The sequence below is a fragment of the Diabrotica virgifera genome, chromosome 1 (assembly GCF_917563875.1).
Source record: "Diabrotica virgifera virgifera chromosome 1, PGI_DIABVI_V3a".
Taxonomy (NCBI): domain Eukaryota; kingdom Metazoa; phylum Arthropoda; class Insecta; order Coleoptera; family Chrysomelidae; genus Diabrotica; species Diabrotica virgifera.
The window spans coordinates 160572791-160592393 of record NC_065443.1 but is presented as its reverse complement, the minus strand read 5'-3'; the positions used below and the strand labels follow the sequence as shown (position 1 = coordinate 160592393).

The 19603-nt window shown below is 31.1% G+C and overlaps 1 protein-coding gene across 1 annotated transcript in view; it reads right to left on the bottom strand.

The window, feature by feature from the left end:
• The window catches only part of LOC114340916 (cytochrome P450 4C1-like), a 183150-nt gene that overhangs the window by 65687 nt on the left and 97860 nt on the right, over positions 1-19603 (bottom strand). Inside the window, exon 5 of the mRNA XM_050645620.1 lies at positions 5196-5566. Within this exon, the coding sequence (XP_050501577.1) occupies positions 5196-5566 (371 nt within the window). The remainder of the gene's footprint in view (positions 1-5195; positions 5567-19603) is intronic.

Genomic DNA, 19603 nt, shown 5'->3' with positions numbered 1-19603 from the left:
TCTTTACACGGTAAATTACGTGTAGAAAAATTCACACTGGTATGCATATGTAAACATTACTAGAATGTCATTCTACTTGACAATGTCATGATTAACTTTAAAGATGATGGCTTTTGAATGTTCTTGGATAACTGTTATTTGTATAATTATTGCAAATTATTAATTCAGTTAATAAATCTGTTAATTTTTTCACCAACTATGTATTCAGTGATTGTAATAATTTATATGTACAACAAAAACTAATACTCAATCGACAAAACAGCAAAAAAGTGATTTTTTAATAATATATTGCTACTATGGAACGCTTACAATTATTTTGAACATATTTAACAACATAATACTTGGATCACAGAATATAATCCTGATGTATTCTCTGCTTGGATCTTATAATCATAAATGCCTAATAAACAATAAATAAATTTTTATTAAGTTCACGTCTTAAATCAATTATTTATCAGATACATTATCAATATTATTTAATCAACAACTCAAAATATTCCCGATGCCATGTCAAATATTTAAAAGTCTCACTGTCTTGTCATCGTATTCTATTTGACACAGTGCGCTGTATGACAAAGATAGCGAATGTTCGATGTGAAAGATATCACCATGGACATGGTGTCCATTTTTTTCGAATACTGAAAAAAACAAATAAATGTTTTTAAATATTTCAACGCATAATGAAAGACTAAATTATTATCGAGGGCCGAAACTCCCTTAGAATAAATAAAAAGTTTCTTTTGAATGAGATAGTTAAAATTAAAAATCACACTACATTTTCTCTTAGTTTTTCACCCCTGTTACAGTGGCGAATCCAGCAGGATCCAGCATCGTCAAGAGGAGGGGCCGATTGGCTAAATTTCTATGAAAATTAGATGAATAAATGAAGGTTTTTATAATCTTTTTATATAAATTGGTTTGAAGGGGGGGGGGGCGATCGCCCCCATCGCCCTACCCTGGATCCGCCACTGCCTGTAACTTATTAAAATAAACATTATATAAGTTTTCAGGGACTTTCAGCCCTCGGCAATAACGTAATCTTTCATTCTGCGTTTAAAATTTTCAAAAATACTTATTAGTTTTCTCAGGATTCGAAAAAAATGAATTTCCATTTGAATAGCATTGCAGCCCATCCGTACCCATCCGCTTAAATGGGATTAATTTTTTTCGAATCCTGAGAAAACTGGTAAGTATTTTTGAAAAGTTTAAACGCATAATGAAAGATTTTGTTATTACCGAGGGCCGAAAGTCCCTGAAACTTCTATAATGTTTATTTTAATAAGTTACAGGGGTGAAAAACTACGAGAATATTTAGTGTTATTTTTAATTTCAAATATCTTATTCAAAATAAACTTGTTATTCATTCTAAGGACTTTCGGCCCTCGCTAATAAAGTAGGTAATCTTTATTTCTTCGTTTAAAAGTTTCAAACATATTTACTAAATTCCTCAGGATTAGAAAAAAATGTTTAAATTGAAAATACATTGAAAATTTTGACAGGCGTCAAAATGTTCCTTTCCTCTTAAAGACACTCGTGATAAAAGTCCGTATTATGTGTAACAGTTTTAATTAATGAAATAGACAACTAAATTACAGATTATTGATAAGTTGACGAAATGTAAAAGTGTTTGTGTAATTGCGACCAAAATTTACGTGTCGTTAAAAAAGAAAATGCCTTAAGAAACAATCGTGTTTATTTAATAATATGACCGACTTGTCAATATTTAAGTACGTCTAAAAGGCGTCGTCACGTCTATTGCAATTATCCCAAAGGACACAACTTTCTCGTCTTGATGTTAAAAATCGACTGCCCATATTGACACACACCACAACTAAAATCTGTTACATCTAATCTCCCTCGTCTTCATGGTTTAATCCATTTCCCTGAGAGCTAACCTATTAAAATTGATTCAAAGGGCACTAATATTATTCTTATGTCTCAATTGTGATTTGTGATTCAGAATCCACAGTAGTTTTTAAAGCCAGCGGTTTAGCCCTACTAATCCCCAATTAGTTAGAGGCCTATGCGCGTAGGATCTCGTTCCTAGGGCTTATGTACAATAACGAGCCAAAATCTTAATACCGGTATTTGGTATTTAAAATTTCAAATACCGGGATCCCGGTAATAAAACCGGTATTATGAATAAAAAATATACACCTTATATTTATACTATCCTCCGTTGATATATCGACTTGTTATTAAATAATATATGAAACCTATTAAATTTTGTTTTGAAATGAGTAGATGTTGTTTATAACATTACATAGAGAGTAGAAATAGAAAGATACAAAAAATGTGCAAATAGAAAAACTATATATTTGATTCTAGAATAAATTTTGCATATAATAGGATAGTTCTTTTACTTATGAAATTTGCTATTTGTAAATTAATTTAACTTTAAAATATATTAATACAAAGATTAACTTACTGTGACAAATATTTTATATGGATTACTCTGTATTTAGATCGCTGTGAGGCAGATAAAGGGCCTATTAGAAATATCTCGAGAACTAAAGGTAAGAAAATCATGAAAATTGGAATATAGGAGTTTTGATGTGTGAAAAATTTAATGAAAATATTTTAGTATCTTTGCTACTTCCGGTTATACCGGAAGTTGATTGTAACTTCGTTTTTTTAAATGGGACACCCTGTATATTTTTACATTTTTAGATTCTCCTCGATTTCTGCTTTCTTAAAATATAAGGTTTTGTAATATTATACAAGGTAGGTTAAAAGGAAATAGGTCCAGATGCGGTCGTTGCATATGCGGTCAAGGTAATTTTCGTTGCAAAAGCGGTCAATCCAAAATATTTTGGCAGGTAATGTTGCACTTACGATCAGACATTTTACTTAAAAGCTAGAAATGTAAGAAGGTCGTAACGTAAATTAGTAACCACCCGAGTTATTAGCAGGTCCGGTCGACCCTATTGAAATATTTTAATCCGCTTATCTATATTTCTAACAATAGGTAACGAAAACCGACCCCTTTATTAAATCAACTATCTTCATTTTGTTTAATTAGTGCACACAATCTGACTAAACTCTCAAAAGAAGCAAGTTTTTTTATATCTAAATACTTTTTGCCGTAATAAAATTATTAGTAAGCATTTTCTGCTCTTATCAAAGTCTATGGTAAATAATATTTAAATCTTACAAAAATTTGGTTATGGAATTATTCACGTGATAGTGGTAGAAAAAGGTAAAAATATTATTTGTTTATTAGGCAATGACCGCACATGCAACGATAAAATCAACATATTTTTGTATGGCCGCAAATGCAACGATAACAGCCGTGATCGCAAATGCTACGACCGCATCTGCAACGACACCGGTTAAAAGATAATTACGTTTTCTTATCAATTTCGTAGCAATATTCGCACCCTGTAAGACTGTAGTAGTTTGACATAATAAACTCTATTTATGTTCAAATGATTTTTAATATAGTCTACTATTGTTAGGAATTATTGGTATAGTTAAGTTTTTCATTTTAGTATACAGGGTTGGTCGAAACTCGGAATTAGTATTTTCTGAGTTTTCTTAATTAGAGCACCCTGTATTTTAGTATTGTAATGAAATGCTATTTTATGGTACTTTTTAATTTCTTAAGCATTCCCTATACCTAACTGCTTTAATTTGTGAGTTATTGGTGATTCAAGCCAAACATTAATTGTAACACAAAATATGTGAAATTGTATTAGGTTGGCCGTGAAAATATTCAATCACAAATAATTTTTTGGAAATAAATACATATTAATCTAAACTGATACTTAAAATTACCAATAATGGTTGATATATCAAAATACCAACGAATTAAGACTGTTCGTACGATTAAAAATTAAGCAAAAATTAAAGCAGTTAGGAATAGGCAATGCTTACGAAGTAAAAAAGTACCATGACATATCATTTCATTACAATACTAAAATATAGGGTGTTCCATTTAAGAAAACTCAGAAAATACTCATTCTGAGTTTCGACCCACCCCGTATACTAAAATTAAAAATTTATCTATACTAATAATTGTTAACAATAGTAGACTATATTAAAAATCATTTGAACATAAATAGAGTTTATTATGTCAAACTACTACAATCCTACAGGGTGTGAATTTTGCTACGAAATTAATAAAAAAAAGTAATTACTTTTTAACCTACCCTGTATAATGTTACAAAACCTTATATTTTAAGAAAGAAAATATCGAGGAGATTCCAAAAATGTAAAAATATACCCATTTAAAAAAACGAAGTTATAAGCAACTTCCGGTATAACCGGAAGTACCAAATAGATGAAAATATTTTCATTAAATAGATCACTCTTCAAAACCCCCTTATTCCAATTTTCATAATTCAGTTGCCTTTAGTACTCGAGAAATTTCTAATAGGCGCTTTATCTGCCTCAGCCTATATATTTTGAAAATTATTATTAATAATTCAGAAAATAAGTGAGCCTAATTTATATACCACAATACACAAAAAATGGAAAATAGATCTGAAAATGTAAAAACAATTCTGATTAATAAATCTTACGGCTTATTTATAAAATAAAGTAGTCTAATTTTAAACATTTAAGAACTTTTATATAACTCATTTTATGTATTTGTATAGACGAGATTTAACAATTTGGTTGTAGAAGCTGATATAACCCTTCGCCTTAAATTAACGACATTCACGTTTTTAGAAGCGCTATACTTGACTTGTATGTGTAATAAACGTGTTTAATAAATATTTTTTACAATGATATTGGTTGTTTATCTTCAAAAATAATTTCTTGTAAAAGCAAAAAATATATTTGAAGAAAGTTTATTGTGCATCAATTCACTTTTTATAAATTAAGCTAATACAGAAATACCGGTATTTTTATTATAAATACCGGTATCGAATACAGGAAAAAATCGTCCGGGATCCCGGTATTCGGGATCCCGGAATTCGGGATCCCGGAATTCCGGTATTGTAAGTCCTAACTCGTTCCGTCTTGATATTTATAATTAAGAAATTTATATACAAGAAACTAAAATTTAAGATACAATATTTACAATTCTACATAAAAATGGTGAAAATCGCGAACTTCTGATGCGAGTCTTTCTAATTTGCTATTGTTTACTCCTCCTCTCCTACGTAAGGATATAATGATGGGTTACACAGATCTATGTTTTGGAATAACATTAATAAAAATCTGCTATATGTCTAAATTCTATTTACCTCAAACATAAAAGTATCTACTTCTTCCCTAATGTCGGTCTTTGATAAAGGTTGTCCATCCACTGTACAATTTAAGAGTAAATCTAAAAACGCCAGTTTTTTCCTAATGCCAATGCTCGTGTTGTTATCAATTACAATATCTCTTTTTTGCGTTTTCTCCCATATTTTTTTCTCGATAACATTGTCAGTGTATGCGTGAAGTACCTTTAATGCTCTCTTTTCAAGAAAATAGTTTAAAGTGAAAGGATACAACGAAGGATCTAAAGGAGATAAAATCCGATTCATAATTATGCAGCACATCGATTTTGTACTTCTTACATATGAAGATGTTGAATCCGTTTGCGCATTCAATTTTGTCCCCATGGCAGCCTCTGGAAAATAATGTTATGTTTAATTTAAGGCCATCGGTTCATAATTCGCAAATATTTTACGGCTATCCCTACTTTTTCTGTCTTTACACGGCAAATTACGTGTAGTAAAATTCACACTGGATGGATATGTAAACATTAAAGAGATGGCTTTTGAATGTTCTTGGATAACTCTTGTTGGTATAATTGCAAATTATTAATTTAGTTAATAAATGTGATAATTTTTTCACTAACTATGTATGCAGTAATTGTAATAATTTATATGTACAACAAAAACTAACACTCAGTTGAGAAAAGAGGAAAAGTGGTAAAGTGATTTTTTAATAATATATTGTTACTATGGAACGCTTACAATTTTGAACATCTTTAACAACAAAATATTTGGATCATAGAATATATCCTGATGTATTCTCTGCTTGGATCTTCCATAAATAATAAACAATAAATACATTTTTATTAAGTTCACGTCTTAAATCAATTATTGATCAAATACACTATTAGTATTATTTAATCCACAAACTCAAAATATTTTCGATGCCATGTCAAATATTTAAAACTGTCACTGTCTTGTCATCATATTCTATTTGACTCAGTGCGTTGTATGACAAAGATAGCGAATGTTCGATTTGGAAAATGTCACCACGGACATGGTGTCCATTTTTTTCGAATCCTGAAAAAACTAATAAATATTTTTAAAAAACCTAAACGCAGAATGAAAGACTTAATTATTATCGAGGGCCGAAAGTCCTTTAGAATAAATAGAAAGTTTCTTTTGAATGGGATATTTGAAATTAAAATCACACTACATTTCCTCTTAGTTTTTCACCCCTGTAATTTATTGAAATAAACATTATAGAATTTTTCAGGGACTTCGGCTCGCGGTAAGAACGCAATGTATCATTCTGCGTTTAATTTTTTCAAAAATACTTATTAGTTTTCTCAGGATTCGAAAAAAATTAATCCCCATTTGAATAACATTGCAGCCGAAACTACCTACCCATCCCCTTAAGTAAAGAGAAATAAATAAAAAGACTTACTGCATAACAATTTATTCTATCACGGAGATTCTACAATTTACTCAGATCTCCGGTACAGCAAAATTAAATGCTAAAATACAATAACCTGTATTAGGATATTGTCTGGTTCAAAATATATTATAACAATTATGTTAATATTATACCTATGTGTATAGTTTTAATGGTGTGCCATTTTAATTGAGTTTTACTTACATGCCGACACAAGGAATATTCCTAAAATTATGTTTTACCTTTACCATACTTAAAGCTCCGTTATGGCTTTATAGTTCAGAGAAATAAGAAAAAAAATATCATGCTGGTGACACAACCCCCTCCAGGCCGAAACTAAATTTTTTGAATAGTATGGACATCTATATTAATAACCTATATGTTTCCTGCATCCGATTTTGATGATATACACAGTTATAAACAAATGAAGATCAAAAAACTGTAAATTTTCGCTTTTTTCGTCTATAACCAAAAAGTTAAGCATTTTAAACAAATTTGAGAGTGAGAAACTCATAAATCGTATAAAAAACTTCAATATGGCGTCCGCTGAATATGTCTATCCTTATTGGTTGCTTAGAAAATTGCAAAATAATTCATAAATTTTGAGTTTTTATAAATATTCATAAGTTAGGTAAAAATTAACTTAGAACCTTCTTATCACACGGAATGCTGGAACTTCTGGTGATTAAATTATACACTATATTTCATAAGAATTGGTCAAATATTTTAAAAGTTATTTAATTTGTTTTTCCCAAATTAATTTTTTTTGCAACACTGTAAGTCAGAAAATGATGAAATTACAGTAATACTTTGGATAGTTTACGAAAGAAGATGATTTATGCTAATAATTCAATTTAAAAAAAATGACAAAAAATAATTCCAAGTATCGCAAAATTATTTTGCAAAAACATGTCGATTTTTGGCTTAAAAACAATTAGAATAACTTTTTAACCATTACCCGTAGAAAAATTATTTTTTCATATTTAGAATGACTGAATTTTTATACAAATTTAAAAAAGAAAAAATTGTCCTAGGACAATTAGGGATGAAGTTGCCCCCTCCCCTTTTTTTAAGTCACAGCAGCTTTCTTTATAACAACTACGAAATCAAATCAGTCACATTTGAAAGAACATACTTCAGAGCTTTAATGTACCAAATATAAAAAATATATATTTACAAACAAATCTTACACAAAGCTTCAAAATGTGAGCCTTAAAATCGGCCGGTTTTGAAACTTGGGAAATCGATGAGAAGGGGGAAGGAACTATTAGCTCTATCTCTTGTTCTCGCCTATGGATTTCGACGTTTCTTTCTTTAATCTGTATGTACTTTTTGCGTACAGTGCGAGTATGCATTATTTAAATAAATTAATTGTTATATACACCATCAAATTTGTTTAAACATTTTTTTTTCAATTTTTTTTATATTTTAAGTAATTTTAATCACAAAACATGAATATTTATGAATAATATAATAGTACATAGTTTTTTATTAAAAACTATGAAAAAACAAATTATCCCATTCAATTGTTTCTAAAAATAGTATTGGTCTATGGAAATCAGAAAATCTCAAATGAGATTTTGGTACACTATTTTTTGGTAAACATGCTATTAGATGAATGAAAAACTGAAGTTACAGAACCACCAAACAAGAGATAAACGTAATTGATTGGGGTTGGAAATTAAGCTAAGAACCGTTAGTATCAATCCGATCAACAGATCTTCTTTATACACGGGCGTCCATATAAAAATTTTCAGGGGGGGGGGGCAGACGTGAAGATATTGCACATTATATTTTGTATACTTTGGATAACCATATATAGTTAACAGCACCCGAAAAGCTAGGGGGGCCACGCCCCCCTGCCCATGGCATATCTTTATACCAGATATTTTATTAAAATAAACTATCTGCTCTTGCAAAACTGGTTGCACCGAGTACTTGTTAGTACAGAGATATAAATAGTTTATGGACTTCGATAACCAAAACCTCTATCTTTCTCTATTATCTATTTTGGAGTTTCTTTTTTAATCTCTATGTACTCTTTGCGTGCGTTACGGATATGTTTTTTGTTAATAAAGTGGTTATTTAAATAACTATGTAAATTGTGTAAACAATTTTTGGAAATTCTTTTACGATATTTTTAGGATGACTTTGTTGGCAATCATAGGATTGGATCATATGCACTTGACTTTACAATAACTTATAATAAATAGGTAACTGATAATTGTTACGTTTTTCATAAAAATACAAGTATTCCTAAATAAATCTCCTTTAATTTTATTTTAATAGTCTTGTTATAATACCAAAATGTATGAAATATCTTAATTTTTGCTTTTTTGCAATCTTAAAATTATAACTTTCAATCTTGTAAGATACAATTATTACAATGTTGTAGAAAATTTCTGAAAATAATTTTGTTCTTTTTATCCTCTCTCTAATTTTGTTATATTTCATTTTTCGTTTTCTAGAAGCATGTTTATCAAGAAATAAAACTTAGTTTATTTGAGATTTTTTATTTTCAATTCAATAATATAAGCCAATGTTAGATTTAGGAATAATTGAATAGGATTAGTATATAATAATTACGGGGCGTAACAAAAATACAGGTCATAAATTTAGTCGCATATTCTGGGACCAAAAATACTTCGATTGAACCTAACTTACCTTAGTATAAATATGCACATAAAAAAAGTTACAGCCCTTTGAAGTTACAAAATGAAAATCGATTTTGTCCAATATATCGAAAATTCCGCGAGATTTTTTATTGAAAATAGACATGTGGTATTTTTATGGCAGGAGCATCTTACAAAAAAATTATAGTAAAATTTTGACACCCCATAAAAATTTTATGGGGTGTCTTTTTGTGTACGTTCAAACTTTTGTGTACGTTCCAATTAAATTATTTTTGTGGTACCATTAGTTAAACACAATGTTTTTAAAACTTTTTTGCCTCTCAGTACTTTTTCGAAAAGTCAGTTTTTATTGAGATATTTTGAATATTAGTCAAATCCACCACATATTTGTAAATATGGTCAAGTACGATTATGGAGACTTGGTAATCGTATGAAAATTTATTTATAATTTACATTTTTAGGCATGTTTTGAACCATATTAAAAAAGAAGCCACATCTTGATAAAAGGTGCCTTATCGAAAAAATACTAAGAGACAAAAAAGTTTTAGAAACATTGTGTTTAACTAATGGTACCGCAATAATAGTTTTATTGGAACGTTCACAAACATTTGGGGGGTGTAAAGGAATAAAACCCCCATACAATTTTTATGTAAACATATTAAAAAAGAAGCCGCAACTCGATAAAAATTGCCTTATCGAAAAAATACTAAGAAGCAAAAAAAGTTTTAAAACAGTGAGTTTAAGTAATGGTACCACAATAATAATTTAATTGGAACGTACACAAAAGTTTGGGGGTTTAAGGGAACAAAACTTCCATAAAATTTTTAGTGGATACACAAATTTCACTATAGTTTTTCTTTAAGATCTTCCTGTCATAAGAATGATACATGTCCATTTTCAATAAAAAATCTCTAATAGTTTTCGCTATATTGGAAAAAATCAATTTTCATTTTGTAACTTCAAAGGGCTATAACTTTTTTTATGTGCACATTTGTATTAAGGTAAGTTAGGTCCAATCGATCTATTTTTGGTCCCAGAATATGTGATTTAATTTATGGCCTGTATTTTTGTTACGCCCTGTATAACTAATATGTACATTTTACAATAAAAGTTAAATCAAATATTATTTAAAAAATTGAAAAAAAATTGTTTAAACAAATTTGATGGTGAATATAACAATTAGTTTATTTAAATAACGCCTATTCGTAATGTACGTAAAAAGTTCATACAAATTAAAAAAAGAAACAACGAAATAAATAATCGAGAACCAGAGATACAGTTAACAGCTCCTTCCCCCTCTCATCGCTATCCCAAGTTTCAACGCCGGCCGATTTTAAGGGCCACATTTTTAAACTTTGTGGACGATTTCCTTGAAAGAAAATCTTTTGTATACTTGGTAAGTTAATTTTATTTCTTAATTGTTATAAACAAAGCTGCTGTGAATTAAAAAAAGGGTGCTAAATTCGTCCCTAAATGTGCTAGGACAATTGTTTTTCTTTATAAATGTGTATAAAAATTCAGTCTTTCTAAATATGGAAAAATAATTTTTCTACAGGTAACGGTTAAAAAGTTATTCTAATTGTTTATAAGCAAAAAATCGACATGTTCTTGCAAAATAATTTTACACTATTTAAAATTATTTTTTGTTATTTTTTTAAATTAAGTTAACAGCATAAATCTTCTTCCTTCATAAACTGTCGGAAGTATTACTATAACCTCATCGTTTTCTGACTTATAGTGTCACAAAAAACATTAATTTGGGAAAAACAAATTAAATAACTTTTAAACTATTTGGGAGTTCGAGTTTGGCAAGCGAGGCGAGAGGTCGTGTGGCAGGTGTATTGGCGATAAGGTAATTTCGAATTCGAAACCTATCACAATAAAAACACCGGTTTTTTAAAAGACCTATCGTTATCGATAATCGTTAAACTTAAAAAGCGTTCTTGTGCGAAATAAAAATAAACTTCTAAGTGTATAATAATAATATTTATATTAGTGCTGAGGTTAACATTTAATTTAAAATGGCCAGTGGCGGAACAGGAACAATCCGAAAGGAAACCTATAGAAAGAATGAAGAACTATCTGATAGTGGCGACGAAGAATCTAAGAAGAAAAAATATAAAGAAGATAAATTATATTTTGAAAAGAGTAACCTGACGAGACGAACACCGAATAAAAGCAACGACACAAATGAAGAGATGATAAAAATGATGCGGGAAGTTATGTGGAAAAATGATGAAATGATGGCAGAAATAAGAACCATACGGAAAGACCAAAAAGAAACGATGGAATATATTAAGGAGCTGAAAGAAAAAAACGAAAAATTGGAAGAAGGTTTAAAAATGGCAAACAATAGAATAGAACAATTGGAAAAAGATAGACGGAGAAATAATATAGTATTAAAAGGCCTAACACTAGATGCTACCGACGGAAAGCCTGTAAAGGAGTCAGTAGAACACTTCATAGGAAGAAATCTGAAATTAGAGGTCAGACTGAGAGGAGCGGTGAAGATCGGCGACCAAATCTTTGTAGCAGAAATGGAAAACCTAACGGATAAGATGAGTGTACTAAAAAACAAAGGAAAACTGAAAAATCTACAGGGACAAAAGGTGTATATAGAATCAGATTTAACAAGAAAGGAAAGGGAAATACAAGCAAAAATTAGGAAAATGGCAAAAGAAGAAAAAGACAAAGGTAATACTACGAAGATAGGATATATGAAACTGGAGATTAATGGAAAGGAGTGGAAATGGGACCATAATAAAGAGAAACTTATACTAACTCACAGAAATATCGGGGAAGGGACTTCAAAAAACTAAAAGAAAATAATGAGACCGGACCCACAACAATGACAACCAAGGCAATGAATGGGAAAAGCGATAGGGAAAAAGATGATGCAAAGGTAAACAAGGATGAAAATAGGAAAAAGGGGAAAGCTAGATTGCAGAAAAAAGGAGAGATAAAAATGGGAACATGGAATGTGAGAAGCATCAATGGAAAAGAGGAAGAACTGGTAGAAGATATGATAAGACAAAAAATAGAAATACTAGGAATAACAGAAACGAAGATGAAAGGAAAAGGTCTTAAGAAAATACACAAAGGATATTGGTTACTTTGGGTAGGAGCGGATACAAAAGAGAGAGCAAAAGAAGGAGTCGGGATAATAATTGCACCGAATAGACTACAACACGTTATAGAAGAAACATATGTTAACCAGAGAATATTATCGGTGAAAATTAAACTGATGGACGAAGAAATATGGACAATAATAACAGCCTACGGAGTAAATGAAGATGCAAGAAAGGAAGAGAAAGATAAATTTTTCGAGGAGCTCCAAATGCAAATTGATAATGGGGAAGAAAACATAATTGTAATGGGAGATCTAAACGGTAGAGTCGGAAACAACAACAGCGGAATAGAGGAGTGCATGGGAAAAGAAGGAGAAGAAATGCTAAACAGAAATGGTGAAAGAATAATAGAAATATGTATGGAGAATAAACTAGTTATAACAAATACAAAATTTAAACATAAAGAAGTACACAAATACACGAGAGTACAAGACAGCAGAAACGAAAAATCAATCATAGATTACTTTTTGGTAAGCAGCAACAAATGGAAAAGAGTACAGGATACGAAAGTGAAAAGAGGCTCGGAGATTGGCAGTGACCACCATCTAGTAATAATGAGAATGAGAACAACAGAGGAAAAAGAAGAAAAGAGAAGAAAGGTAGTAAATGAAAAAATAAAAAGTTACAAATTAAAAGAGGAAATATATAAGAAGAAATTCCAAGAAAACTTAGATAATACTTTGAAAGGTAGGGCAAAAAATACAAATATAGAAAAAAAATGGGAATATCTAAAAACCAGCATAATCAAAGCAGCTGAGGAAACTTGCGGGAAAGCAAAAATAGCAAACACTAACATGAGGAGAACAGAATGGTGGACGGAAGAAATACGAGAGAAAATAAAGAACAAAAAAGACAAATGGAAAAGATACCTAAGCACAAAACACCCGGAAGATTACGAAGCATATAAAGAAAAAAGGAAAGAGGTTAAAATAGCGGTGAAAGCAGGAAAGGAAAGGTCATGGGAGATATTTGGACAAAAAATGACAAAAAATTATAGGGAAAACCAAAAACTCTTCTACGGCGCATTAAAACAACTCAGACAAAAGAAAGAGCACACGATGCCGAATATAAAAGACAAGAATGGAAACGTACTAACAGAAGAAAAACAAATAATGGAAAGATGGAGAGAACATTTCAAAGAGCTAACTCATGTAGACAAGGACAACATAGGGGAGATACAAGAAAGGAATGAAGAACAACAAGTGGAATCCATAACAAGAGAGGAATTAGAGAAAGCAATAGAAAGAGTAAAACTGGGCAAAGCACCAGGCAAGGATCATATCACCCCGGAAATGATAAAATTCATGGGGACAGAGGGAATGGATAGCATGAAAGAACTAATGAATGATATCATAAATAGAGCAGAATTACCAAAGGACTGGAAGAAAGACATTATATTACCAATACACAAAAAGGGAGACAAGAGAAACTGTAATAATTACCGAGGTATCACCATATCAAGTATCCCTGGGAAGGTATTAGCAAGAATACTAGAGACAAGAATAAAAACACAAATAGAAACAACTATGGAAGACACACAGTGTGGATTCAGGAAGGACAGAAGCACGCAAGACCTAATATTCACATTAAGACAAGTAAGTGAGAAGGTAATCAAGAAAAATAGAGAGATACATATGTGCTTCATTGACCTGGAAAAGGCGTTTGACAGAATCCGAAGAAAGGACGTTTGGAAGACACTAACAGAAAGGGGAGTCGACAGACACATAATAGAAGTAATAAAGGATATGTACAAAAATAATACAAATACAGTAAGAACCAATAACGAGGAATCCAGAGAATTTTCTACAAGTCAAGGCGTCAAACAGGGATGCGTGCTGAGTCCACTGCTATTCTCAGTGGTACTGGATGAAGCGATAAAGAAAGCCAAGAGAAGAATGAGAAAACTAACATTAGGATACTGGCAAATGAAACAGACTCAACTATCGGAGCTACTATTTGCAGACGACATGGTATTGATAGCAGAAAACAGAGAAGACTTACAGAACAATCTTGAAATCCTAGAAGAAGAACTATCAAACATAAATATGAAAATTAATACAGAGAAAACAAAAACAATGATAATTTCAAATACGAGGAAGACACACGCAATAGAATTAGACGGGAAACAACTAGAGCAAGTGGAATATTTTAAATACCTAGGAGTAATAATCGAATCAAATGGTAAACAAGACATGGAAATAAACGAGAGAATGGGACGAACAGGAAGCTTATTTAACACTATGAAAACAACATTTTTTGGGAAAAAAGGGATACCGGAAAAAGTAAAAACGGCAGTCGTTAAATCAGTAGTTAGACCAACAATCATGTATAGCAGCGAGACATGGACATTGACGGGGAGACAAAAATCCAGAGTCAATGCTATGGAAATGAGGTTCCTGAGGAAAATAGCAAACAGAAAAAGGACAGACAAAATACGAAACGAAACAATTAGACAAAACCTAAAACTAGAACCAATCAATGAAAAAATAGTAGAAGGACAACTTAGATGGTTCGGGCACGTGTGTAGAATGTCGAACGAGAGGCTAACAAAACGAGTGTTCGAAACGAGAGTGCAGGGGAAAAACAAAAGAGGGAGACCAAGAGTTATGTGGGTAGATGAAATCAGGAAAGAAGTCGAGAAGAAGGGATTGACATTGGAAAGTGCAAGAAACCTAGCGCAAGATCGGAAAGCATGGAGACTACAATGCCAAACTCAACTCCACCAGCCTTACACCTAAAGGTAGAAAGGCTTAGGACTAAGTAAGTAAGTAAGTAAACTATTTGACCTATTGCTTTGAAATTTAGAATATAATTTAAGCACCAGAAGTCTCAGCATTCTGTCCAACAAGAAATTTCTAACTTAATTTTTACATAAGTTATGAACATTTATAAAATCTCAAAATTTATGATTTATTTTGCAATTTTCTAAGCAACAAATAAGTATATAGATATACAGCGAACGCCATATTGAAGTTTTTTATATGATTTATTGGTTTCTTACTCTCAAATTTGTTTAAAATGCTTCACTTTTTAGTAATAGACGAAAAAAGCGAAAATTTAGCGTTTTTTGATCTTCATTTGTTTATAACTATGTATATCATCAAAATCGGCTGCAGGAAACATATAGGTTATTAATATAGATGTCCATACTACTCAAACAATTTGGTTTCGGCCTGGAGGGGGATGTGTCACGAGAAAAATCTTACTTCTCTGGACTATTACTGCACTAATTGACAAATAACACCATTAATACTATACACAAATTATACTATTGGCATTATTGTTAAATATTTCATACCAGTCAGTACCCTGGTTACTACTGGTTACTGTAATCACTAGGGAACGGATTTATATGCGATTAATTTTTATGAAATATGCGCATATATATGCAGTTAAAAATTACGAAATATGCGCAAGATATGCACAAAAATTCAAAAAATGCGCATTTGGAGAGACCACAAAATTTCTGTTCTACTCTATTCTAAGGGGTTCTTTTATAGGGGGTGGGCGGCAATCTTATTTATTATCTTTCAAATAAAATCAATATTTTTTATATATGCAATTTATTCACATATTTTACATAAACTGATACCGATAGTTACCTATTTAAAATAAAACAACAATATCATTATATGTATATACTGTTATATTCCTAATTGATATAAGAAATAAAAGTTTATAATTATAAATTAAAGTCAAATTAAAATAAAGGTTTTCATTTTTCTCAACCATGGGCATGTAAATTTGGAACACCCTGTATAAAATAAATTATGTATAGATAGCTTTTAAGAGAGTGATTCGGAGAAGTGTTTACGAACCGCGGGAACAATACGACTCAAGTAAACAATTAGAGTGATGTGTACAAAGAAAGTGTTCGCGGAAGGATTTGTCATTAACCACCGCTAACTAATACTCTAGTGAATAAGATAATAGGTCATTAAATTTGTAAATGTTGTATTAATGTAGAAAGTAAAATTGAAATGGGGAATATTATTTTTTCTTGAAATCCATTAAGATATTTAGAAAAAGGAAAGTTGTGTTGATAAATACGGATAATTGAAAGTTGCTTGGGATTGGTTGATTTTTGAATGCTGGAAAGGGTAATTTTGAAGTAGGAGAATGGATGAGAGATGTGTGGCAAAATGTTTTTGGCGATCGAAAGGCGAAGGCCGATTTTCGAGAAGAGTGTACAAAAAAGTGAAACACCGGTATAGTTAGTTTGTTTTTTTTTGAAAATTAAAAAAGTAAGATATCGTGGAACGAGTGTTAGGCCGAGTTGAGATAGTATATAACTCCTTGAGTCTAGAGTATTCCGGTTTTGTTGAAGTGTTTGAAAAAGGTAGAACACGGAATCAGGAGACGGCAGGAACGAGGGCTGTACGAGGCGTAGTTTTCAGAAAGGAGCAGAGGCTTTACTGGGAAGCTGGTACGAGTCGTTTGATCGCAACCCAAGATAGGAGGAAACGTGTTTTGTGTGAAGACATTGTCAAATCATCAGTAAAGGTCAGTCTATTTTGTTATGACATGAATGTATGGTTTATGTATTAAATACCACATTGAAAATTGAGGCACAAAATCATTATTAAAAATTTTTCATCAAACCTAAATCAATTTATCACTGATAAATCATAATAGTTCATTTTAAATAAAATAACTTTGGAGACAAAAATAAATAAGATTCCCATGTTTGTAAATGTTATATTAAATAAAGATAGAAAGATAAGATATAAGAAATATTAAGCATTGAGTGCCATTTAGATAAAATAAACGATTTTATAATTTCTAATTGAAATTCATATGTGTGTATTATTTTACTCTCTTTTATCTATCCCGATTAGGAACCCACTGAGAAATACTTTGAATCCACGAAAGTAAGTAATTGATATTATAATTTAGCCCTGAGATTGACACTATATTGGTATTTAATCTGCTTGATTAATGAGATTATTATTGATTAATTAATTAAGATAGATTACATCTGAGAACATCATTAGATATCAAAAATAAGATCACAACAACATGTCGCCCAAAGTGGAAAGCATTGAAAAGTATTTCTAGTGGCAAATTTGAAGGAATAGAAAGAGAAAAGCCGGTGGTTGGAAATTTATATGCCCGTGGTAAAAAGTGAGATATTTACATTTGATGACATAAAATTTTAGATATCTTTAGGTACAAATTTGACATAATTGATTTAATTTATCGATATTTACATTTGATATATTTATTGACAATTTATTAAATTTGGGTGAGAAAAATTTGTCTTGGTAACATACTATTCAAATTTCGTATTTGGCGGGGATAGTACTTCTTGAAAACAAATGTGTGTGACAAGAAGCAAAAGCAAAGACAACAAAAAACAAGAAGAACATTCAGATCAAGAGGAAAATTTAGACCAAGAAGATATTTTAGACACAACAATCATGGAAACAGGAAAAAAAGAATTATCAGAATTAGAAAAGATATTACAACTTATGCAACTCCAGTCACAAAAAATGGATGACAATCAAAGAGAAACAAAACAAGCAATGGATGAAGCAAAACGAACAATGGACAAGAATCAGGAAGAAATAAAACGAAAAATTGATGAATCACAACAAAAAATGGATAAAAAAATGGATGAAACACAACAAAAAATGGATCAAAAAATGGATGAATCACAACAAAAAATGGATCAAAAAATGGATGAAACACAACAAAAAATGAAACAAGCAATAGAAGAGAATAATATAAAAATGGGAAAGCGTGTAGACAAATATGAAAATGAAGTAAAAGCTTGTTTAGAAAATGTTAGGAAAGAAATGGCGGAACAAGACAAGAAGATAGAAGAAATGGAAGCAAAATTTGAAAATGCTATTCAAATAGACAGAGCAGAAGTGGAAAAAAGAATCACAGACATAGAAAAACAAGTCACCGAAAACAAGAATCAACAAAATTCCGGAGAAAGAAGGGAAACGATTATCCATAGCACAGATGACGTGAAAATACGGTTTGGCGGGGATGTAAGAAGATTACACCCAGTGCCGTTCATAAATAGCCTGAAAAAGAAAGTACAGCACATCGGAAATTTTGAAACAGCGAAAGAAACAATCAGAAACCATCTTAAGTATGAGGCAAGCCTATGGTTGATAGCAAAGAAGAAGAATTTGGCAGTTGGCAACAATTTGAACAAAAATTTTTGAATTATTTCTGGGGAAAAGTCCAACAATTGGAAATTAACAAAGAATTGCAAAATGGGAAATACAATGATAGGATGGGTATCTCAGAAAGGACATATGCTTTACAAATTTACAATAATGCAAAACATTTACAATATAATTATTCTTCAGAACAATTAGTCGAACTGATTGCAAGACATTTCGAAGAAACGCTGGAAGACCATATCACATTGCAAAACTACAAAGACATAGATAGTTTATGCCAATTCCTACAAATAAGAGAGTCACGTCTAAGAGAAAGAAAATCAAGAATGTCGCGAGAAGATTACAGGCCCCGAGAAACACAGGATTACAGAGATAGAAATCAAAATAGGAGGGACTATACAAGACGAGATTTTAATCCGAGAAGGGAAAACGAAAATAGAGACAACGGAAGAGGAAATTATGAACAAAGAAATAGGCAATGGAATGAGGACAGAAATCAAGAATACCAGAATAGAAACACCACACGCTCAAATCAAGAAAACAGAAATAATGGTAGACAAAATGAACAGGGATATCGAGAAAACCGAAACAGATCCGACAGACCAACAGACAATAGAAGAGAGGTAAATAATACCCAGACAGAAGAATATGACGGAGAGAGACATTATGACGAAAATATAAACAACGATGAGCAACCGGCGTCTTTTCACGACGGCGCTCACTAAAAACAAAAAAACAAACAGGAATCTTTTGTCACTCCAAGGAGTTTATTAAATTGGCAGGAAACAACGAAAAGAAAAATGGAGTTAATTTAAAATTTGTGGATGGATTTATCAACGAGAAACCAATTAAAATTATGATAGACACTGGATCTGAAATAACACTGGTCAACAGAAAACTAATAGAAGAAGTTAACTTAACAAATTCAATTTACAAAATACCTAGGGTAAATAGAGTGGGCGCAAACAAACGGACATTGGCAACTATAAATGAAGGCATACGAGTAATGGTACGACTGGGTAAGAATATGTATGCACTACAATGTGTAATAATGCCAAACATGTCACATGACATGATAGTAGGAGTTGATGAATTGGCTGAAAAACATGTAGTG